General features: G+C 42.3%; 1 protein-coding gene across 3 annotated transcripts in view; it reads right to left on the reverse strand.

The window, feature by feature from the left end:
* Positions 1–24,106, reverse strand: part of asmtl (acetylserotonin O-methyltransferase-like) — a 74,506-nt gene that overhangs the window by 3,948 nt on the left and 46,452 nt on the right. For all 3 annotated transcript variants that reach the window (XM_059646803.1, XM_059646801.1, XM_059646802.1), the window contains exons 7-13: positions 21,514–21,622; positions 16,467–16,902; positions 12,399–12,570; positions 11,459–11,625; positions 10,302–10,416; positions 7,779–7,922; positions 5,820–5,942 (exon numbers count right to left, since the gene is read on the reverse strand). In XM_059646803.1, coding sequence (XP_059502786.1) covers positions 5,820–5,942; positions 7,779–7,922; positions 10,302–10,416; positions 11,459–11,625; positions 12,399–12,570; positions 16,467–16,902; positions 21,514–21,622 — 1,266 coding nt within the window. The remainder of the gene's footprint in view (positions 1–5,819; positions 5,943–7,778; positions 7,923–10,301; positions 10,417–11,458; positions 11,626–12,398; positions 12,571–16,466; positions 16,903–21,513; positions 21,623–24,106) is intronic.

The following is a 24,106-nucleotide window of genomic DNA, read 5'->3' on the forward strand; positions in this document are numbered from 1 at the left end:
AAAATAAAAGCAGCAGCTACGGTTAAAAAAAATTACATCAGTCCAGCAGGAATTTTTGCAGAAATGGAGAACTTTAGTTAACAGGAAAAACTGATCAGCTGAAGCAATTTTCTTTGAAACAGAAAAGAATGAGGTGAGGGTTAATGAAGGTATTTACAATGATGACGGCCATATAGACAGTGGATAGGAAGGTCTTTATTTCTCTTAGGCAAGATTTCCAATAACCATGAACAGAAATTTGAAGTGAATGAGAGAAAGATGTGAGGGGAGCTCAGAAGAAAATACTTCCATTTTGGGGGGGGGGGGACCAAGAATCCACTCTGAGACAAAAAAAATTATTGAAAACAAAACTTGGATTTGGACTTAAAACTGCTGAAATTTACAGAGTTATGAATTAAGAACTGGAAAATGGGATTACAATGGATAGCACAAACATGATAAACTGAATGGTCTCCTTTCTGTGCCACAGATTTTATAAATTTTATTTTTCAGTACACTCAGAAGGCAACACTTTGCTTCAGAGAGCAGGGTATCATTTCAAAATTCCTTCATATACTTCTTGCTTAATCCTCTCATATTCAGTGTTTGTCCTTTTCTTTTACCTTTCTGTCTATATGTTTTTGCAATTTCCTTTGTTAAAATGCCTGTCAGATTTTTTTTCCCTCTTACATTTTCAATGGTCTCAGATTTTTCATAAGCAAACCTCTCTTAATTTTATGAAACATGCTAATGCTTTTTAGAAACATAAAGAGTACAGCAAAGTACAGGCCCTTCGGTCCACGATGTTGTGCCGAACTTTTACCCTAATCGTAAGGTCTATCTAATCTCCACCCCTACCTTATACTATCATCCATATGCCTATCTAATAGCCGCTTAAATGCCCCTAACATGGCAGACTCCACTACCCTCTCTGGCAATGTTTTCCACAGCCCAACTACTCTCTGAGTGAAGAGCCTACGTCTGACGTTTCCCCTGTATCTACCTCCACTTGCTTTAAAGCTATGCCCCTTCGTAATAGCTGCCTCCACCCAAGGAAAAAGTCTCTGGCTGTCCACTCTAGCTATATCTCTGATCATTTTGTACACCACTATCAAGTCACCTTTGTCATTCTAAAAAGAAAAGCCCTAGCTGTCTCAACCTTTCCTTGTAAGACCTTCCCTCCATTCCAGGCAACATCCTGGTAAATATCCACTGCACCTTTTCCAATGCCGCCACATCTTTCCTGTAATGAGGTGACTAGAAGTGGACACAATACTGCAGATGTGGCCGAACCAGGCTTTTGTATAGCTGGAGCATAACTTCACGGCTCTTGAACTCGAACCCTCTATTTAATGAAAGCTAACACACAATGTGCCTTCTTAACAACTCTACCCACCGAGGTGGCAACTCTCAGGGAACTGCGAACATGAACCTCAAGATCCCTCTGCTCCTCCACACTGCCAAGAATCTTTACGTTAACCCTGTATTCTGCTTTTAAGTTTGTTCTTCCAAAGTGAATCATCTCACACTTTTCAGGGTTAAACTCCACCTGCCACTTCTCAGCCCAGCTCTGCATTCTATCAATGTCCCTTTGTAACCTAGAACAGCCCTCTGCACTGTCCACAATGCGACCCCCACCTTTGTATCATCTGCGAACTTGCTAATCCACCCTTCTACTCCTTCATCCAAATCATGTACAAAAATCACAAATAGAAGAGTACCCAGAGCCGACCCTTGTGGTACACCACTCATAACTGAGCACCATGTTGAATATTTTCCATCCACTACCACCCTTTGCCTTCAAAGGGTCAGCCAGTTCTGAATCCAATCTGTCATATTTCCCCCTCTCCCATGCCTCCTTACATTCTACATGAGCCTACCATGGGGGACCTTATCAAATGCCTTACTTAAAACTATGTAAACCACATCCACTGCTCCACCTTCATCCACGTATTTGGTCACCTCATCAAAGAGGTCAATAAGGTTTGTGAGGCATGATCTACCCCTCACAAATCCATGCTATCATGAATCAAACTGTGTCTGTCCAAGTGATCATAAATCCTGTCTCTCAGAGCCCTTTCCAATAATTTGCCCACCACTGATATAAGACTAACTGGCCTGTATTTTCCGGGGTTATCTCTATTCCCTTTTTTGAACAAGGGAACAATGTTTGCCTCTCTCCAATCTTCCGGCACTATACCCGTGGACAGTGAGGATGAAAAGATCATCGCAAAAGGCCCTGCAATCTCTTCCCTCGCTTCCCATAGAATCCTTGGATAAATCCCAGCAGGCCCAGGGGACTTCTCTATCTTTGACTTCCTCAAAATTTCTAGCACATCTTCCATACTAACTTCCACCTACTCTAGCCTACCAGCCTGTTTCACAGTGCCCTCCTTTACAACTAAGTCCCTCTCAGTTGTGAATACCGATGTATTCATTAAGGACCTCTCCTTTCTCTTTCGGCTCCGCACACAAATTCCCTTTACAGTCCTTGATCAGCCCGACCCTTTCTCTGGTCATTCTCTTATTCCTCATGCACATGTAAAAAGCCTTGGCATTTTCCTTGATCCTATCTGCCAAGGTTTTCTCATGCCCCCTTATAGCGCTCCTAAGCTCTTTCTTCAGCTCCTTCCTGAATAACTTGTATCCGTCTAGAGCTTTTTCTGTTCCTTGTTTCCTAAACCTTACATAAGCATCCTTCTTCCTCTTAACCAGTCGTCTGACCTCTCTTGAGAACCAAGGCTCCCTCACTCGGCCGCAGCTTCTCTGCCTGTGAGGAACAAACATATCAAGCACACACAGTATGCATTCCTTAAACAATCTCCACATTTCAATAGTGCTCTTCCCTGACAGTATCTGTTCCCATTTTACGTTTCCCAGTTCTTACCTAACAGAATGGTAATTACCCTTCCCCCAATTCTAAACCTTACCCTGCTGCTTGTACCTATCCTTTTCCATTATTGTAAAAGGAACAGAGGTATGATTGCTACCACCAAAATACTCTCCTTACATTTGGCCCGGTTCATTGCCAAGCAACAAATCCAAAGTGGCCTCCCCACGAGTTGGTCTATCTACATACTGTGTCTGGGATCCTTCTTGAAAGCACTGGACTGAATCCACGCCATCTAAAATATTACAACTAAAATGTTTCCAATCAATATTTGGAAAGTTCAAGTCACCCACAATGACAACCCTGTGGCTTCTGCACCTTTCCCGTATCTGCCTCCCAATCCGCTCCTCTACTTCTCTAAAAACTATTAGGGGGTCTGTGAAAAATACCCCAAAGTGACTGCTCCTTTCTTGTCCTGGACCTCAACTCAAACTGACTCTGTAGACATATCATTCTTGAACTGCCTTTCAGTAGCTGCCATACTCGCCTTGACTAGCAATGCTACTCCCCCGCCTCTTTTACCACCCTCCCCATTTCTTTTAAAGTATCTAAATCCCAAAATTTCCAACATCCGTTCCTCTCCCTGAGTTACCCACGTTTCTGTAATGGTCACAACATCGTAGTTCCAAATATTGACCCATGCTCTAAGTTCATCCACCTTATTTCTGATGCTTCTGGCACCTCAAACCATCTCAGTGCCTGCAATACATTCCAGCGACCGCATTTCTTTATAAGCCACCTCATTCCCTGTTGTGTCTGTTGGAAGGCTGAATACCTCATCCTCTGAATTATAAATCCGGTTCCCCACCCCCGCCAAACTAGTTTAAACCTTCCCACATAGCTCGAGCAAACCTCCCTCCCAGGATGTTTGTCCCTTCCGGTTCAGGTGCAACCTGTCCTTACTGTACAGGTCCTACCTTCCCCAGTATGTGCTCCAATTATCCACATAATGGAAGCCCTCCCTGCTACACCAGCCCTGTAGCCACTTGCTTAGCTGCGCGCTCTCCCAATTCTCACCTCATTATCAGGTGGCACTGGTATAACCCAGAGATAACTACCCTGTTTGTCCTGGACTTCAGCTTTCGACCTAACTCCCTGTACTCATTTTTCACATTTTCAGTCCTTTTTCTACCTATGTCATTGGTACTGATGTGTACCATGACTGCTAGTTGCTCACCCTCCCCTTTAAGGATCTTGAAGACACGATCCAAGACATCATGGACCCTGGCACCCGGGAGGCAACATCCCATTCTTTCATCTCTTTCACGTCCACAGAACTGCCTGTCTGTGCTCTTAAAATCAAATCCCCAACTACAATTGCTCTCCTATTCTCCCCCCTTCCCCTCTGTGCCACAAGGCCAGGCTCAGTGCCAGAGACCTGTCCACTATGTCCTTTCCCTGGTAGATTTCCCACCCCCCCACCAACAAACAGTATACTTATTATGGACGGGAACGGCCACAGGGGATATCTGCACGGTCTGCCTATTCCCTTTCCCCTTCCTGACAGTCACCCAGCTACCTTTTCCCTGTACCTTGGGTGTGACCACCTCCTTGTAAATCCTCTCTATCATCCCCTCGGCCTCCAGAATGATCCGGAGTTCACCCAGCTCTAGTGCCCTAACACAGTTTGTGAGGAGCTGTAGTTGGGTGCACTTCTCGCAGGTGACGTCAGAGGGGGCACCAGCAGTGACCTTTACCTCTCGCATCCTGCAAGAGGAGCATGCAACTGCTCTCGCTTCCATTCCCTCTGCTCTAGATTTCCAGACGAGATTAAAAAAAGCCTTAATTACCGACCCTCCACACAGTCTATTTTTTGGTTAGAGGAGGAGGAGGACATGTGGCAGACAGTACACATGTAGGGTTTCGGATTTAGTCAATGCCCGAATATATCAATTCCTTCCTGGTTCACGATCTCTCCACACACCTGCCCCTGAAAACAAGAGGGTCTCTGCTGCACGAGGTAAGATTTATACGGAGAACATAAACAACCTTACCATCCCATCGGCACTTTGGCTTGTGCTGCTGCCGCTGAAAACAAGACCTTGGAATTCTGCTACTGGAATTGTGACAGTATATCATAAACTAAACACTTTTAAACTAACTTTTAATCAGGGAATGCTACCATGCAGAAAGGAGGCCATTCAACCCATTGTATTTGTGCTGGTTGCCTGCAAGAAACAAATCAGGTAGTTTCCCTCCCCCACCCTTTTCCAACTAGTGCCAGGACACTTTTCCACTTTCCTGTTCAAAACTACAAATGACTCTGCGATAATGGGAACTGCAGATGCTGGAGAATCCAATATAACAAAGTGTGAAGCTGGATGAACACAGCAGGCCAAGCAGCATTACAAATGACTCTGCGTTCACTACACTGTCAGGCAATGCATTCCAGGTCCAAACCATTTGTTACATAAGTAAAAATTGTTCTTCATTTTCTTGCTGGCTGGTACGTGACTCATTTTAAATTCATGTCCTTGGCAACAACTAGGGAACAGTTAAGTACTTTCATGCCTGGACGTTCATGGTTCAGAAGAGGAATTAGGTCAGCAGTGTTCCCCCTGTGTCTGTAGCCTGTTGCCTTAGATGGTAGATTGGCATTGTCAAACAGAACTTGGTAAGGGGGTTCGTAAAAGGCAGTGAAGTATTCAATCAGCCATGAAGGCAGGCTCAACAGGCTGAATGGCCTACTCACGTTCCTGTGTTAATTTGCTGCAATGCAGATGACACACAATGCAGTCAGTGTGTCAGCGGTGTTGGAAATGAACAGGCTCTGATCAACTTCATTAATTGAAAAATAAAGAGCAACTGGAAAGGTGCAAGGGTCAGCTGACTCGATACCCTCACTGCCAACTGATTCATAAAACATTCAAATGTAGGCAGAGCATTTTCTCGAGAGGAAGGAAGAATAAAAACTGTGCTGTAGAGGATTTATGCTGCAGTTTTCTATTACCTGGTTTGCACTTCTGAGAGAGCCTACTTAAGATGAAATCAAATTCGTCTTCATTCCAGCAATGGAGAATGTTTGAGAGAATGTAGAGATCTGCCTCTGGCAGGTCGTCTTTGAAGATGTCTCCTTTAAATAAACAGAGCAAATCGGTGTGTCAAAATGTTACTTGGCCTGCGGGGTGTTTCTGGCAGTTGCTGCTCTTACTTTAAAATTTCAATGCTCACAGTGTCTTGCTTTTGTTCTATATTAAAATAGAATATCATTATACAAACCTAGAACTTGCCCTCCCCTGACTTTGGGGGGGGGGGGGGGGGGGGGGGGAACAAATCTAACATATCCTGTAGGATAGCTATTGGCCTTTGCAAAATCTCAGGTCTGACTGTTCTACGGCATAGAGAAGCAGGGTTAATTTTGAATCGAGATGATTCAATTCCAGACAATCTTGTTAGACTTGAAATATCAGGTCTGTTTCCACAGATGTTAACCACAGCTTCTCCTGTACAACGTTTTTACTTCATGTTTCTAGTATCCATTGCATTTTTGCTTCTACAGGCCAACTTAATCCCTTACAGGAAATTAAGTTGCAGATGACACCAAATATTGCAGTCTCTTGTCTAAATCTCTTGCCATACTATGATGCGCTGGACTCTGGCAGAATTAGTGGAACAGAACACCAGGAGATCGAAGTGATGAAACAGCAGCAAAAAAAAGTATAAATTTTAAAACATTATTATTATGGTGAGGGATTTGACCACTCCACTTTGAGCAGATAGGGTTGGTCAAATCCCTCACCATTAACGCTCATTTGAAAAATCTTCTGGTCTTCTGTCAACACTTGTTCCTCAGCCAAAGCATCAAAAACAGTCAAGGTTGCAGAGAGGTTGCATCACCACTGGACAGTTAATCCAGAGACCCAGGTAACATTCTGGGGACCTGGGTCCGAATCCCGCCACATAATGGTGGAATTTGAATTCAATAAAATATCTGGAATTAAGAATCTAACAATGATAATGAATCCATTGTCGATTGTTGGATAACCCATCTGGTTCACTAATGTCCTTTACGGAAGGAAACTGCTATCCGTACCTGCTCTGGTCTACATGTGACTCCAGACCCACAGCAATGTGGCTGTATCTTAACTGTCCTCTGGGCATTTGGGGATGGGCAAAAAACATTGCCTAGCCAGCAATGCCCCTCATACTGTGAATGAATAAAGGATAAAAAAGGTCAAACGGCCAAGCAGTTTGCAGGACAGGAAGGCAGGATTATAAAATTTGGCAGCTGGAACAGGCAGTTTGGCCCTTTGAGTCTGTTTCGTCATTCAGTCAGATCATGGCCTGCTGTAAGTTGCGGTCTCACCACCACTTTCACGCCCGCACCCATAACCTCGACTTCCTTCCCTATCAAGAATCTACCTCAGCCTTGAATAAATTCAACGACCCAGCCTTGTGGGGAAAAGAATTCCACTGAGGACGTCTGCATCTGCTTTAAGACGGACAGCTCTGATTCTTAGGCTATGTCCCCTAGTTCTAATGTCTCCACAAGAGGAAACGTGCTGATGAGGCTTTCAGTTTCACAATGCGACTATGCTGTAACAACACAGTGGTGTTCGCCATTAACAGGATGCTACCGTCATGTCAAAGAGACATTCTGTCCATCACACAAGTGAGTAATGTGGTTATGTGAATTTCAGTGCTGGTGCGATGTCACTATGTAGGCTGAACATCTCAAACACTGATAAATCATATCAAACTGCACGTCCCTTTTGCTGTTCACAACTGGCAACTGCCAAAACCTTACTCAACTAACTGAACTACAATCCTCTTCATTTCAGTTTTCTAAATCTTTTATCAAGGTTTCTCAATTTATTCACAAGATGCAAGCCAATCACGAGGAAAAAGGCTAAAGTGTGAGTCTTGAATCAACAGTAAAACAAACACAAATAATGTTGCTAATGGTTACCTTCTCTGAAATTAATTTGACAGAGACTTTGACCTTGCGGGCGGTAACACTTTATCTTTTCCAACATTTGTGGCTGATTAAATATGACAAATGTCATATCTTGATATGCATTCGCCATTGCATACACTAAAACTCCTGTGTTTCCTGCAAGAAAAAAGTAATTTCAGTCATGATTGATGACAATGTGTCTAATATCTAAATGAACAATGAGAGATCGTGGACTTTCTCAGAATCTGTTTTGTTATCCTTTGCACTGAGTGAAGATTCATCTCCCAACCATTTGATTTGCATTTCAAAAGATGTACCACAGATTGGCTGAACATCATGGATGCTCTCTTGATAATAGCTGAGAGGTGGCCAAATACAGGTTTTTAAAATTGTGAAATATTTTGATACAGTGAAGAAAGCAAGAATATGTTCTTCCCTACAAGAATAAATAGGAGGTTACAAAGTAAGACTATCCAAAAACAAATCCTGAAATGTTTTCTGTAGTCAGTGGGGAGACTGCAAGATTCACTACCACAGGGCATGGTTAAAGCAAACAATATTGACAAATTCAAGGAAAAGCAAGGTAAGAATATGATGGAGAAGGGAATGGTGTTTATGAATGTAAATTTAGATATGGAAAAAAGGGAACAGGCTTGATGTGACCACAAACACTGGCACAAACTGGTTTGGCCAAAGGACTTGCTGCTGTGCACTGTATTCAATGCTAACTTACGAAGACTAACAAAAAAGCAAAAATCTTAGAATCCAAGCCTGAGATCCATCCACTGCTCTGAGCAAGCCAGTCATAGCAAGAGCTCAAACTTAGACCTTCAGATGTTCCTCTCTTAATTGCTATAACACCTTACTACTCACTTCAAAGTCACCCTCAAACACTGTAGTTTTCACTTCAATATTATCCCTCTGGCTCTCAGATTAATTTTCTGAAATCTTCACTTGTCTACTCAGATTCTATTTACTCAAATGCTCATTTCTATTGCATGGGCTGTGCGGCTCAGCTGGTAGTTTTGATACTGTAAGTGCATATGACCAAATGCAGCATTCCCTCTAGGCTGCACAGCTGTATAACTATACACTCACTCCTCAGTATCCGCAGGTTTGCATGGTCGGATCCAGGTCCGTCTTTTTATTTGCCCCCATAGGTACTTCTGGCCTGATTGCACATTCCTTTTCAGTAGATAGAGTGCTACATAGAACCCCTCCAGATTTGGAGGCAGGCCATTTGGCCCACTGAGTCCACACCGATACTCTGAAGAGTAATATGTTTTGGCACTGCGGCGTACGTGGTGTGACATACATCCTAAAAGCAACAAAATAAGATTGAAACTCTGGTACCACATGCCGCCCAGACCCACCCTGCTACCTTAACCCTCTAACCCTGCACTTCCTTTCACCTAGGCTGCTCATCCCTGGACATTGGGAGGAAACCGGAGCACCTGCAGCAGACCCACGCAGACACAGGGAGAATGTGCAAACTCCACACAGACAGTCGGTTATGGGTGGAAGCAAACCCAGGTCCCTCGCGCCATGAAGCAGCAGTACTAACCACTGAGCCACCATGCGACTCAGTCAAAGTAGTGTTGCCCGCATGTTCTGTTTTCTCCACAGATAATGAGAATTTGGAGTACAACTGTCCAGAATTGCCAGATAGGAGATACACGAGCCACACAAAATAAGTGGTCGCTTTAAGATATGTGCAACAACAATCTTAAGAGGATTTATGCAGTGCAACTGGATACAACATGAGAGAATTAGAGGGAACATTGAAAATAAGCCTCTATCAGGTACCAAGGATTTAGGATAGTACGTAGGATTGAAAATTGCACACACTGGACCAATGATACTAGTCTGCATGTATAATTAAAATATAATCTCAGAGCCAATGTATCGGGGGTCAAACTACAGTTTTACACCAGGCATCGCAAAACCTACAGCGAAAATTCACACCACCACTTTTTCAGGGTCACTAGGGATGAGCAATACTTTTGTACTTCTAATGCCACATACATCCCAAGAGCAACAAAATAACGTGAAATTGAAACTCTGGTACCACATCTGGTACAACAGTGGTTAGCACCACTGCCTCACAGCACCAGGGACCCAGGTTCGATTCCACCCTCGGGTGACTGTCTATTGGAGTTTACATGTTCACCCCGTGTCTGTGTGGGTTTCCTCTGGGTGCTCCGATTTCTTCCCAAAGATGTACAGGTTAGGTGGATTGGCCATGCTAAATTGCTAGTAGTGTTCAGAGGTGTGTGGATGAGGTGGGGTATCGGGGGATGGGGATGGATCTGGGTAGGATGCTCCAAGGGTTGGTGTGGACCTGTGGGACCAAAGGGCCTGTTTCCGCACTGTAGGGATTCTATAATCTTATTTTGCTATTACAAATACACTTCAGAGGTTCAAGGACCCCAGTGGCCTACGTTTTCTTATCCTTCGGCCTAGCGTATAACGAATTACATCACTTATAGGGAGGAAAAGAAAATGTTGCATAATTAAATATTTAAAAATTCATACCTAAATCACAAGCTGTTTTAAATGACGATAGATCAAATGCCAAGACAGTGTCATTTCCTGTCACTTTGATAAGGCAGTTGATTGCGGATATAAAAGATGGTGTTTGTTCAGAATTCTGTAGATAGAATGCCTTAAGGTTAAGTGACATATTAAAAAGTGACTTTGAATTTAGGTCAATTACTAAACGTCAGTACAAAGAGCAGCAAAGTAATAAATATACACGCATTGACAGAAAACATGGAGTATCGAGGATTAGAGCAGTGTCCAGTGGTAAAGTCATTACAGAAGCCGAGATCCAGGTGAAATTCTCTCCCTACTGTGAATGCATGCATTCTTTCACACTTAAACTAAATGATAACATTGCTTTTCTCTCCGTTGTTGCTATCTGACTAGCTCTGTCCAGGATTTTGTGTTTTTATTTCAGATTTTCAGAATTTGTGGCATTTGTTTTCGTATTTCTTTTTGCTTGTTGATTGAGGGATAAATATTGGCCCAAATCTATCACTCTTCTTCAAAATAGTGTTGTGGTACATTTTGTTTAGCAGGCCAGGCGTAATCTTGGCATTATATGCACTGCGCTGCACCGCAGAGTCAAACAAGATCAAATGGGCTAGTCATGGTTCCTTTTTCAAAAGGAAACAATGAACTTGCAAAAAGGCGAAGTACAATTCCTTACGAATTGAAACCTGACACAAGCTGGATTTGGTCATCATTTTCAGTTGACGCCTTTTGATGCTATTAGACAGGCCAGGTTTTATTTCAACAGTAAGCTTTACCCCACGGGCGCTCTGGCACACATAGTGAACTTTGTCAAGAAGCTGAAGTGAGCATAAATGAAGTCTGCTAGCTTTTTGTCAATTTATTCTTGGAATGGGTGATTGACTGGAAAGACAAGCATTTATTTTTATCCCTAACTCACTTTAGAAGCTAATGATGACCTGCATTCTCCAACTGCCATGATACATGTGGTACAGGTACCTTTGCAGTGTTTTTAGGATGGGCATTTCAGGATTTCTGTAGATAATGTCTCTTGGAATTCTACTACATTAAAGGCACTACACTAACAAAAATCAGTGTTATATCACAATGATACTCTAAGACTAATATCAGAAAATATTTGCTTGACTATTTCTGAAGCTTCTGTAGACACATTTTACCTGAAATAAGTCATCAGCCTGTGTTCCGTGAGTACCTTTTTTGATGGCTGAAGCAAGGTGAGTGAAATGTGGCCAACTGTGGTCATTAGCATAAATTATATAGTCATGCAGAGAGTTCTCACTACTTGACACCAGATACGTGTTGGCTAGTTGTGTGTTCTTGTACACTGCAGAAGTAAAACGGAAAGAAAGAGAGAGACGTAGGAGTTGCTTGATTTATTGTATAGTTTTCACACAACAATATGCTCAGTCATGTTTTTTCCAGCTTCCTCGTGTCTATTGTTATATTGCAATTAACTATAATTTCTTTTTTGCTGGTAAATATTCAAACCTCAATTCAGCGTTCTGTGCCATTTGCACACTATTATAGAAAGGATATTTATCTTTGTCATGGAAACATTCCAACACAGATTTGACAGAGCAATGCTAAAAATATAGTAAATGTTAATGTGACACATAAATTGACAGGAGCAGAGAATAAGAACATAAGAAAGCAGGTAGTTTGGCCTTTTAAGCTCGCCCCAGGAAAAAGAAGATGGCTGTTACTTTACTCCATCTCCATATTCTTACATTATCCAGTTTTCCTTAATCCTGTTAAAATCCACAAAATTAACAGTCCTGAATAAATTCAGTGACTGAGCAACTACCATCCTCTGAAGTACTGAATTTCATAGACGCATAACCCTTTGGAGTGATGGCAAACAAGATAGCAAGGCAGACCAAATTCCTTCATTCCTAGTTATTACTCACATCTCCATCACAGTAAAGCATCCAAACTAAATTTATCCCACACACGAAGCTTGATAAAAAGAGAGAACATTAGGTCAGCATATACTCATATAGCAAGTAACTAATAGCAAAAGGACCAATAAGGACAGTATTTACACTGACCACCATTTGAACTAAGCACAGAATTACCTCATGAACAAGGTTTACTCACTCTGTGATGGGCCTGGGGCTTTTTCAAGCAAGTGAAGGGAAACACAGGCATCTAAGAGGTGTTTTGTCCCATCCAATGAGGTCTCTAATCTCTGAGCAACTTCTGAAACGTCTAAGCCATGCTGTGTACTCAATGCATCAAATACTTTGAGTGTTGAAGCTGTGAATAGGACCTGTAAGGTATAGAAAATTACTCTTTGGTTCTGACAGAAGATAGAGCTGAAAAAAGTGAAGGAGACTGGTTCTTATTCAATAAGCAAAGGTAACATAATTGTACATACAAGTAAACCCTCATATCGTCTAAATGATGAAATAAATATTAGGTAAGGGACTAGTTCAAAACTAATGTACAAAACACTTTAATCTGGAATGTTTCAATCTCACTTATAAAATCTCAAAGTGCATTTAAGCATCAGCAACAAAAAGGTCACTGTCCCATGATCCACAATATTTAACGTGCAGCCAAAGTGTTTAGGTAAACATGCAACAATGAAGAACTAGATTTGCATCAAGCTACTCAACAAAATGTTGCATTTTTCATTTCAATAGGCTTTCCACATTGTTCTTTCTGCCAAAATGTGATCCTTACACAGACCCAGAGACCTGCCAGTCTGCTGAAAGCATGATAAACTGTCCTTAGACAGCAGATTGTATGCTCTGTGCGAGTTGGTGACCGTAGGCAAGGTCAATCTAGAGTTTACCTTGGGTGCACATGCTCTAACTTTCCAGCAAAAGCCTTTGGACTGCAATTAGAGAGAAATGTTAGCTGATGCTCTGCCCTATTGATCAGTCCTTTGAGTATAGGAATTGGGGCGTCATGCTGAGGCTGTACACGACACTGGTGAGGCCTCTTCTAGAATACTAAGTCCAGTTCTGGGGTCACCCTGTTATTACATTAGATTAGATTGCCTACAGTGTGGAAACAGCCCCTTCGGCCCAACATGACAACTCACCAAGGCTCAGTAAAGCCTTTGATAAGGTTCCATGTGGTAGGCTATTGGAGAAAATACGGAGGCACGGGATTGAGGGAGATTTAGCAGTTTGGATTAGAAACTGGCTTTCTGTAAGAAGGCAACGAGTGGTGGTTGATGGAAAATATTCAGCCTGGAGTCCGGTTACTTGTGGTGTGCCTCAAGGACCACTGTTTGAGGACCACTGCTGTTTGTCATTTTTATAAATGACTTGGATGCAGGCATAGGTGAATGGGTTAGTAAGTTTGCAGACGACAGTAAAGTCGGTGGAGTGGTGGACAGTGTGGAAGAATGTTGCAGGTTGCAGGGAGACTTGGATAAACTGCAGAATTGGGCTGAAAGGCAGCAAATGGAGTTCAATGCAGATAAATGTGAGGTGATTCACTTTGGGAAGAATAATAGGAAGGCAGAATACTGGGTCAATGGAAAGATTCTTGGTAGTGTCGTTGTGCAGAGGGATCTTGGTGTCCACGTACATAGATCCCTGAAAGTTGCCACCCAGGTTGATAGTGCTGTTAAGAAGGCAAAGGGTGTGTTAGGTTTTATTGGTAGAGGGATTGAGTTCCGGAGCCGTGATGTCATGCTGCAACTGTACAAAACGCTAGTGCGGCCTCACTTGGAATATTGCGTGCAGTTCTGGTCGCCCTATTACAGGAAGGATGTGGAATCATTGGAAGAGGTGCAGAGGAGATTTACCAGGATGTTGCCTGGTCTGGAGCGCAGGCCCTATGAAGAAAGGCTGAGGGACTTTGGTCTGTTCTCATTGGAGAGAAGGAGGCTAAGAGGGGATTTAATAGAGACATACAAGGTGATCAGAGGATTAGATAGGGTGGACAGTGAGAGTCTTTTTCCGAGGAAGATGACATCAGCTTGTACAAGGGGGCATAGCTACAAATTGAGGGGTAATAGATTTAAGACAGATGTCAGAGGCAGGTTTTTTCTCAGAGCGTGGTAAGGACGTGGAACGCCCTGCCTGCCAATGTAGTTAACTCAGCCACATTAGGGGCATTTAAACAGTCCTTGGATAAGTATATGGATGATGATGGGATAGTGTAGGGGGATGGGCTTAGATTAGTTCACAGGTCGGCACAACATCGAGGGCCGAAGGGCCTGTTCTGCGCTGTATTGTTCTATGTTCTATGTTCTAAGTCCACACCGCCCTTGAAGCATCCCACCCAGACCCATCCCCCTATAACCCACACACCCCTGAACACTATGGGCAATTTAGCATGGCCAATCCACCTAGCCTGCACATCTTTGGACTGTGGGAGGAAACCGGAGCACCCGGAGGAAACCCACGCAGACAAGGGGAGAATGTGCAAACTCCGCACGGACAGCTGCCCGAGGCTGGAATCGAACCCGGGTTCCTGGTGCTGTGAGGCTGCAGTGCTAACCACTGAGCCACCATGCCGCCCCAAATAATAGTAAGGACATTATTAAGCCGGAGGGGTTAGAAGATACTTACCTGGATATTTCCAAACATGGAGGGTTTCAGTTATAAAGAAAGGTTGGATGGGCTTGGAATTTTCTCACTGGGGCATAGGAGGTTTAGAGGTGGCCTTATAGAGGTTTATAAAATCATGAGGGGTAATGATAGGTGTCTTTTGCCTAGGATGGGGGCTTTCAAGACCGGGGAGATGGATTTTTAAAGTGAGAGGAGGGAGATTTGTTTTTATATAGAGAGTTGCTCGCATGTGGAAATGAATTTCCTGAGGAAGTGGTGGATGTGGGCAGTGTTACAATATTTAAAAGACACTTAGATAAGTACATGAATGGGAAAGGTTTGGAGGGATATGGACCAGGAGCAAGTAGATCAGATTAGTTTAGTTTGGGATCATGTTTGGTATGGACTGGTTAGACAGAAGAGTTTGTTTCTGCACTGTATGGCTCTATAAAGACCAGAGAGGTAAAGACCCATTAGAGCAATCTACCTGCTGCCTCAGCTCACTGAACTCAAAGTAAATTTAAAAGTCTTCTAGCCTACGTGCATAAACATTACAGATAGGCAATCCTTTTTATTCCAGACTTCAATAAATAGTTGTCCCTACGGAGTATTGAAGAACTATGGAGTATTGATATACAAGTCCATAGACCCCTGAAAATATCAGCACAAGTGGACAGGGTGGTGAAGGCGACATATGGGATGCTTGCATTCACTGCCTGCAGTGTAGAATAGAGGAGCAAGGAAGTCTTGTTACAATTTCATAAAACACTGGCTAGACCACAGATGAAATTCTGGTCATCACACTATTATGATTGGACTAGAGAGAGTGCACCAGGGATGAAAAGTTTTTTTTATTTACATTCACTGACAGCCTTCACTGGCCAGGTTAACATTTGTTGCTCAGAGTGCAGTTGAGAGTCAAACATATTGCTGTGGTTCTGGAATCACATGTGGACCAGGCTAGCTAAGGATAGTGGTTTCGTTCCCTAAAGGACATCAACGAACCAGATTGATTTTTTCCAATAATCAGCAAAAGTTTCACCATCATCATTAGACTCTTTATTCCGAATTTCTTTTCCCTGTTCATTGAATTCAAATTCCACCTTTGCCATGGCAGGATTTGAACCTGGGTCTCAGGATTAATAGTTTGGTGCTAATACCACAGTGTTGAAGAGATATTGGATAGGCTGTGTTTGCTTTCCTTGGAGCAGAGGAACCTGAGAAGGATCTGAATGCGACAAAATTGTGAAAGGCATAGTCAGAGCAGATTGCCAGAATCTTTTCCCCCTCGGTGGATACTTTTCAGACCAAAGGGCACAAGTTTAAGGTGAGGACTAAGTAGGTTAGAGGGAATGGGAGAAAAAAAATTCACCTGGAGGCTGGTAGAAACAAGAAATGTGCTGCTAACTGCGAGGGTAGTGGAGGCAGGTACTCTTGCAACATTTAAAAGCATCTGGGTGAGCACGTAAAACACCAGGGCATAGTAGGTGTGGAACAACTACAGGTAAATGGGATTAGTGTAGTTTGATAGTTCTTGGTTGGCAAAGATGTGGAGGGCTAAAGGGCCTGTTTCCTACAACTGTATGACTGTAAGTCAAATTCCTTTTAACAACTTCGAAATAAAAATATTCCAATTTACTCTCTACATCCTTACCTTTGAAGCTTTAAAGCCATTCATTAGGTCTGCAATTTTATGAAGCCAGGCAACACTGGCCTCACTCTTGGTAGATGTATTTACCAGGTCGTGGTGAAGTACCGCCAAGCCTTTGACCTCAGGAATTCTGTTTGGCTTCTCGGTGCTTGGGCTATTCACCACCTTTTCTGACATTGCAGCTTGGTCAGAATTCTGTGTCTTTTCTGCTATTCCATTTCTTTTGGGGTTTGCAGGGCCCTGCTGAAGATCACAGAGACCTTCTAAACTTGCAATGGTGTGGCCTGTGACACAATGAATTACAGGCGGGTTGTAGATCTCACTCAGCTTTTTGCAAAAGTGATTCAAAGGGAATCCAACAACATTTAAAAAGTCTCCATGAATGTACTCGACTAGCATTCCACCAAGCCCCTGGATTCCATATCCACCTGCCTTGTCCCTAGAAGAAAAGGGAACAAAACAGTGCATGAAGTAATAAGTGTAGAATATATTATAACTACAGTCAGCTCTGATATAATGTGATACTCCCGTTCTTGTGTGATCTCATGTAATAAGAAAATCATGCGATAGCCACGTCATTTAAACTAATGGAGCTGGAATTGCTTCGTCGCCAATACAGATAAGGTAGGTTTGTATCCTACAAATAGCGGTCCAAATTATTCAACTGTGTTAAAGCAAATGCGCATTGAAGAAGCATGCGTTACAGCAGAACTGACTGTAGTTGTTCAGAAACATTGAAATACAAAGGAAAAACGTACCATAACAATATCAGAACAAAAATTACATAAGGGCTGAAATCATAACATTGAGTATCTAAAAGACCGCTTGATGCACTGCTAATCTATCAGCAGGCAGGAATTCCCAGGCATTATCAGCTCTCTCACACAAGGCTTCCACAACTGGTGGACAGATTGCTGCAAGCAAATTAATCATTAATTCTTGGAATGCAATTCCACGGATTACCAAAAAGGCCCAGCTATATTTTAGGAAAAATGAGTTACTTGCAGAATATGCTGATTTAATGTTGACCAATATAAACATTCTATAAAAACCTAAGAGTTTATAAACTACTGAATAAAATGCATATAACATGGCAGGTAAACCACAGTAAACAAGTCAAACATTAATGAACTGGGCTCTACGTCTAAAGGAGTCTCTATTTAAAGCCAAATAAACATATATCTAAAGCATAACCTACAAAAACAAAAAAAAACTGCAGACGCTGTAAATGAGAAACAAAAACAGAAATTGCTGGAAAAGCTCGGCAGGTCTGGCAGCAACTGCGAAGAGAAATCAGCATTAACATTTCAGCTTGAGTGACCCTTCATCAGAACTCTATACCCAATAAAGAGTTGGAATAAATTTCTATCACTCTGCAAGCATAAATATGTTTCAATGTTATAGGTTCCACACGCTTCACATCAAATACCAGGAACGATTGAAATAGCTTTTGGTGTGAACCCTTTATTAACATTGCACAGAAAAGCCACAAGCAAATATGTTGGATTAATGGCTAACAGATACAACTCATCAGATACATGTCGTGACTGTTTCAACCAATGCTGTTTTGGTAGCACCTTACATACCTAAAGACAATGTCCGTAAAATATAACACAATAACATCTTAGGCAAACTTTAATTCTTCAGCTGACACAGAGCTACAGGACCTTCACCCACATCTATAATTATCTATGGCAAGAGACATATTCCACTTGTACTTGTATACATAAATAATGTGGCAAAATGTCCCAACAATCAGACAAAACTGATGTCAAAGCAAGGTGATGATATTTAGATGGGGGAGCAAAATCTTGATTAACAGTGGATATATGAAAGTCTCAAAACAAAAAGAAACAGGACAATGGAAAATCAGAAATGTTTCAGGAGGATATTCCACAGCAAGAAAGCAGATGTTGAAGGCCTGGGAGCCAGTTCGCCAAAGAAAATATTATTTTTTTTTAGGATGACTCATAAAATAAATGTTCTTCAATCTCAACAAAACCAAAAAACATGTGGGAGGTTCAACAGACAAAGTATACCCTCGCTTATGAAGACTTAAATTTTATGAAATTATTTTGGCAACATACTAACATTTGTAAAGTTTGTGGACTGTGTATCATGTCACTGAACTTTGCCCTTAAATTCCCAGAGAGAGTTCCCATGTATAGATTTCTGCACAAACTCAAATGTTGTCTGAGCATGACAAAACAAATAATGGTGAACAAGAATAAAGACAAAAGAGAAATTCAGTCGGAGGGAGGAGCATAACTTCAAGGTAGGCATACCTGGAAGAGATGTGGCAGTGAGTAAACTGCTAAAATAAGGAAACAAATGCCAGGAATCTGAAAAATAAATAGAAATTGCTGGAGAAACTCAGCAGGCCTGTTAGTACCTGTGGACAGAAAACAGAAGTTACCACTTCTATTTCAGGACCTTCAGAACTGATCGCACGTGGGGAAAAAGTGACATTTATTTTGATGACAAGGGGTGGGGAAGGAGTGAGCTGATAGCTGGAGACACAGCCCAGAGAGAGAAACAAAGGAGCGCTGTCACTGGATTTGAAATATTAACTTTGCTTTCTCTCCACAGATGCTGCCAGGCCAGCTGAGGTTCTCCAGCAATTTCTGTTTTTGCTGAAGAAAAGCTAAATAGGTGACAATGGGGACTACAATTGGGTGAAATTGGATTTGCTGTCCTGAAAGCAATCATGTCACGACAGGGCTTTGGGTGAGGGGGTGGGTAAAGGACATGGAAGGTGGTCTTCAGGTTTTAAAATTGAAGTCTGTGAGATCCCCAAGCTGAAAATGAGATGCTGTTCCTTCAGCTTGAAGCAACGCTGGCCATTTAAGAATAATGTTCACAATAAAATTAGATTGAGATGTTAGCCACGGATCAGTGGGTAGCACCCTTGCCCCAAATCAAAGCAGCGCTTCGATACTTGAGAACAGAATCTACACTGGCTTGCCAGTGGAGTTTTAAGAACATGCTGCACAGTTAGAATCCTTTCGTTGGACATGTTAAACTGAAGTTCTATTTGCTCTCTTGGGTGAATGGAAAAGTTTCCAAAGGACAGACAGGTCAAGGGAGCGGGATGAGGTTAGTAGGTAGGAAATGGAGGCGCAGCTTGAGGTGGGAGGAGACGATAGATGAGAGGAAGAACAAGTTAGGGAGGCGGGGACGAGCTGGGCTGGTTTTGGGATGCACTGGGGGGAGGGGAGATTTTGAAGCTGGTGAAATCCACATTGATGCCATTGGGCTGCAGGGTCCCACGCTAACTTCTTTAACCGTGATTTGGACATTGAGCAGTTTTTCCGCTGCCTCTGCTTCCACGCTTATTTCTTTAACTGTGACTGCTTAGGAACCCTGCAGCCCAATGGTATCAATGTGGATTTCGCAAGCTTCAAAATCTCCCCCTCCTTCTATTGCACCCCAAAACCAGCCAAGCCCGTCCCTGCCTCCCTAACTTGTTCTTCCTCTCACCTATCCCCTCCTCCCGCCTCAAGTCACACTCCCATATCCTACCGACTAAGCCCATTCCCGCCCCCTTGACCCGTCAGTCCTGACCGGACTAACCTATCCCCTCCCTACCTCCTCACCCATACTCACCTCTACTCACTCCATCCCCGTCTCTTTAACTTGTCTGTCTCCTCTCTACCTATCTTCTCTTCTATCCATCTTCGATCCACCTCCCCCTCTCTCCCATTTATTTCAGAACCCTCTCTCCCTCCCCCTTTTCTGATGAAGGGTCTAGATGCGAAACGTCAGCTTTTGTGCTCCTAAGATGCTGCTTGGCCTGCTGTGTTCATCCAGCTCCCCACTTTGTTATCTCAGATTCTCCAGCATCTGCAAATCCCATTATTTCTTCCTTACTTTTATACTTCTCTTTGAAATAAAGGTCAGCATTCTATCTGCTTTCCCTATTACCTGCTGAATTTGAACTTTTTTAAAAATAAATTCATTCAGGGTACACAGTCTTAATTGGCTGGACCAGCATTTATTGCCCATTCCTGGCTGCTCTTGAGAAGACGTGGTAAGCTGCCTTATTGAACTATTGCAGTCTATTTAGTGAAGGTATGCTGACAGTGCTAGCAGAGAGAGGGAATTCCCACAATATGAAGGAATGGCAAGACTGCACAACTTGGATCTAATCTGTTAGTTGTGGAATTGCTTCGCTCTATTTATCACTTGCTGCATAGACTGTTTGGCATGCAAGTAGTCCTGTGTATGCAGCTTCACTGTGTTGATATCTCACTTTTCAGAAGGCCTGGTGCTGCTCCTGGCACACCCCGCTGCGGACTTTATTGATTCGTCAAGGCACTGTCATTCAGAATGCACCAGGGAACAGTGCATTACTGACTGTAATGTCTCAACTGTTGTCTTTTTTAAAATTTAAACAGAAGCTTGGGGTTAACTGTCACCTGGAGCATTTTTTCTGGCAATTCTTCAACCAATCAGCAATCTTATTCTAAGAGAGTATACATTGCTGTTCACTCTGAAATTGATTCTTTGTGTGCCTGTCCTAATGATCACAAATGAAAAGCTCAAGAGCAGGTCTCTTCTTCCCAACAATCTGTGACAATATATCCTACAGATAGTAGGAACTGCAGATGCTGGGATAACAAGGTGCAGAGCTGGATGAACACAGCAGGCCAAGCAGCATCAGAGGGTTAGGAATGCTGATGTTTCGGGCCTAGACTCTTCTTCAGAAAGAAGGGTCTAGGCCCGAAACGTCAGCCTTCCTGCCCCTCTGAGGCTGCTTGGCCTGCTGTGTTCATCCAGCTCTACACCTTGTTATATCACAAAATATCTTAGTTTCATTTGGCCTACCCAAGGAACTGGTGAAAAGTAAGCACTCTCTTTTACAGGGGTTTATACTAATGGCTGTTCATGTCTTAGAAACAGCAGCAAGAATAGATTCTGCAAGATTTCTAATTAGTATAAGGCAGTTTCTTTTTAAATTAAATAAACTATGTTCTAAGATGAAGAACTCTTTACAATTTCATGCATCTTTAGTGAATTTCATGTGTGGGTGTAAAGTATCTGCACATACATTGGCTCACCACTGTGTATGTACTCCCAGAGAAGTTCCTCAGATAGCTCAGAAAACTTTACTTTTGTTTCTTCATGAAAAGCAGTAATGTTGGTCTCCAGTTGGTTATCTGGAACAATAACATCGGTTAACATTACAATTTTCAATTTCTCTACTTCTTGCACTTGGGATCAAGTATTATGTTAATACCTTATATAGCAACAGCATAATCAATTGACATTAAAACTTAGAGATTGACTTCAGTTAAAGAAGTGGGTCCATTCTTTCAAAAGAAGCACTGAAGATGTCCAATCCACATATAATTTTTGCTCCATGTTAAGTACAAACTTTCTCTGTCTGGTATTTTTACAATGGATGGACAGTGAGATGAAACCTTTACAACAGTGATTGACTGTGCATGAGGAGGCCAGTCAATTTGGTTCTATGGACTGTGACCTCAGGGTGTCTAAAGTTTCAATAACAAACATTCAACCTGCAACTGTGAGGCTTACAAGGGTCATTGTGTCAGAGCTGCTGTCATTTGGCAGGGGACTTTGGACTAGAATTCTTTCGCATGAGCGGAGGTTGAACTTGGCGTCTTCTGGAACAGAGGCAACAGCAACATTTCAATGATGGCCAAATTTTGGCAACACACTGCATCTATCTGGAAAAAAACCAAAAAAACTGGAAAAAAAACTTGTTCTGAGGAAGGGTCACCAGACCCAAAACATTAACACTGATTTTTTTTCTTCAGATGCTGCCAGACCTGCTGAGCTTTTCCAGCAACGTCTGTTTTTGCATCTACCTAGAATCAGAGAGCTCCCAAACTACCATATTTTGCCTAATTTCTATCTTCTTCAATACCGGAGAATTTTGGAGGGCATGGCCACACCACAATTCTTCTAGCAGCATCTGTGCTGGAGAACGAATGAAGATCTCCACTCTATTTAGTTGTGAAGGGTAGTGTTCTTGAGTGACAGGAGTTATGGTACTCATGATGTGGTTCTCTCTTTTCTATTTTAGTTATGCATAAAAATTTTACCCATAGTAAATTTCCAATAAGGACAATAAAAATGTATTGAGACGAAAAAGCTCCACTGTAGTTCAGGAACGTCTGCTTCTTTTGAGAATTAGCAAGTTAGCACATGAAATATCCTGTTTAGTTTGTGAATTATTTCAATGTATATTACATACTGTGGTGGCTAGCCTATTCAGAATTTATATTCGTCCTTGCACTTAATCCTACAGGTGGAGCAGGATACAAGAAAGGTGCCTAGGCTAGTCTGTTTTTTGCACTGCATGAGTATTGTTCTAACTCCAAGTTTTGTTTTATTAGGATAGCAGTGTAAAGGGGGAAAGATTGGCTATTTTGCTGATTGAATCAAAGCATTTGTACTAATGATCCAACTCACTGGGTAGTGGCGTTTGATTACCAGTGTATTCCTCCCATCCTGGTCCTGTGGGCACAAGGCACTAAAACATAACACTGGTAATTAAAACACTAATACACAGGTACAAAATAATGAGGAAGGGTAATGAAATTTTCACCCTCAGTTCAAGAGGGCTGGAACTGAGGCAATGATGCTTTACTCACCATTTTGCTCTGAAGTGCTTCGTGCTTTGCATTCAAGTTTTTAACATGAAACGTTAGGAATCGTAACATTTCGACCTGGGAGAGGGTGTTGCACAGTTGCCACAGAAATGTGTCAGGGCTGAATTACGAACATGTAAAGTTTAAATGACTTACATTTCCTTGAGTTTAAAAGGTTAAGATGTGATCTTAGTTGATTTTAGGCTCAAAACAATATGACTCATGCTCGTAAAATTAGTGAGGCCATTTTTACTCCCCTAAAAGCCACGAATATTGCATCAATTAAGATTTGTAAAGCTTGACCAGGAATGAATCTGCTGGAGTTTTGAGGAGTAAGAGGTGACTTGAACGAAAGATACAAAAGTGAGAAGGGTCCTTACAGGGTGCAATTAGAAAGGTCACTTGCTTTGGAAGAATCTAAAATTAGGGGTCACTGTTTCAAAAGAGACTGCCCATTAAAATAGATTAAGGGACCTTTTTTCTCTGACAGCTGTCTTTGAAACTCTCAGTTCATGAGACATAGGAGCAGAAGTAGGCCACTCAGTCCATTGAGGCTGCTCCACCATTCAATGAGATCTTGATTGCCGTGATAATCCCCACTTTCCTGTCTTTTCCCCATAGCCCTCGATTTCCTTACTAATTACAAATCTATCTAAGCTTTGAATCTAGTTAATAAACCAGTCTCAAAAGCTCTCTTTGGAAAAGAATTCCACAGATTCACCACCCTCAGAAAAAGTTCCTCTGCATTGTCTTAAATGAATGACCCCCCTTAATCTGAGATTATGCCTCTGGTCCTAGACGTCCCCATGTAGGGAAACAATCTTTCTGCATCCCCAAAGCATCTTGTATGTTTCAATCAAGTTGTCTCTCATTCGTCTACATTGTGAGGAGTGCATGTTCAATCTACCCAACTCTCCTCAGAATAGCCTCTCCACACCTGGTACCAGCCTAATGAACCTTCTCTGGTTGCGTCCAATACCAGTATATCCTTCCTTAGGTAAGGCCCAACGTTCGGCAAAATGT

Source organism: Stegostoma tigrinum, chromosome 6 (assembly GCF_030684315.1).
Source record: "Stegostoma tigrinum isolate sSteTig4 chromosome 6, sSteTig4.hap1, whole genome shotgun sequence".
Classification (NCBI taxonomy): Eukaryota; Metazoa; Chordata; class Chondrichthyes; order Orectolobiformes; family Stegostomatidae; genus Stegostoma; species Stegostoma tigrinum.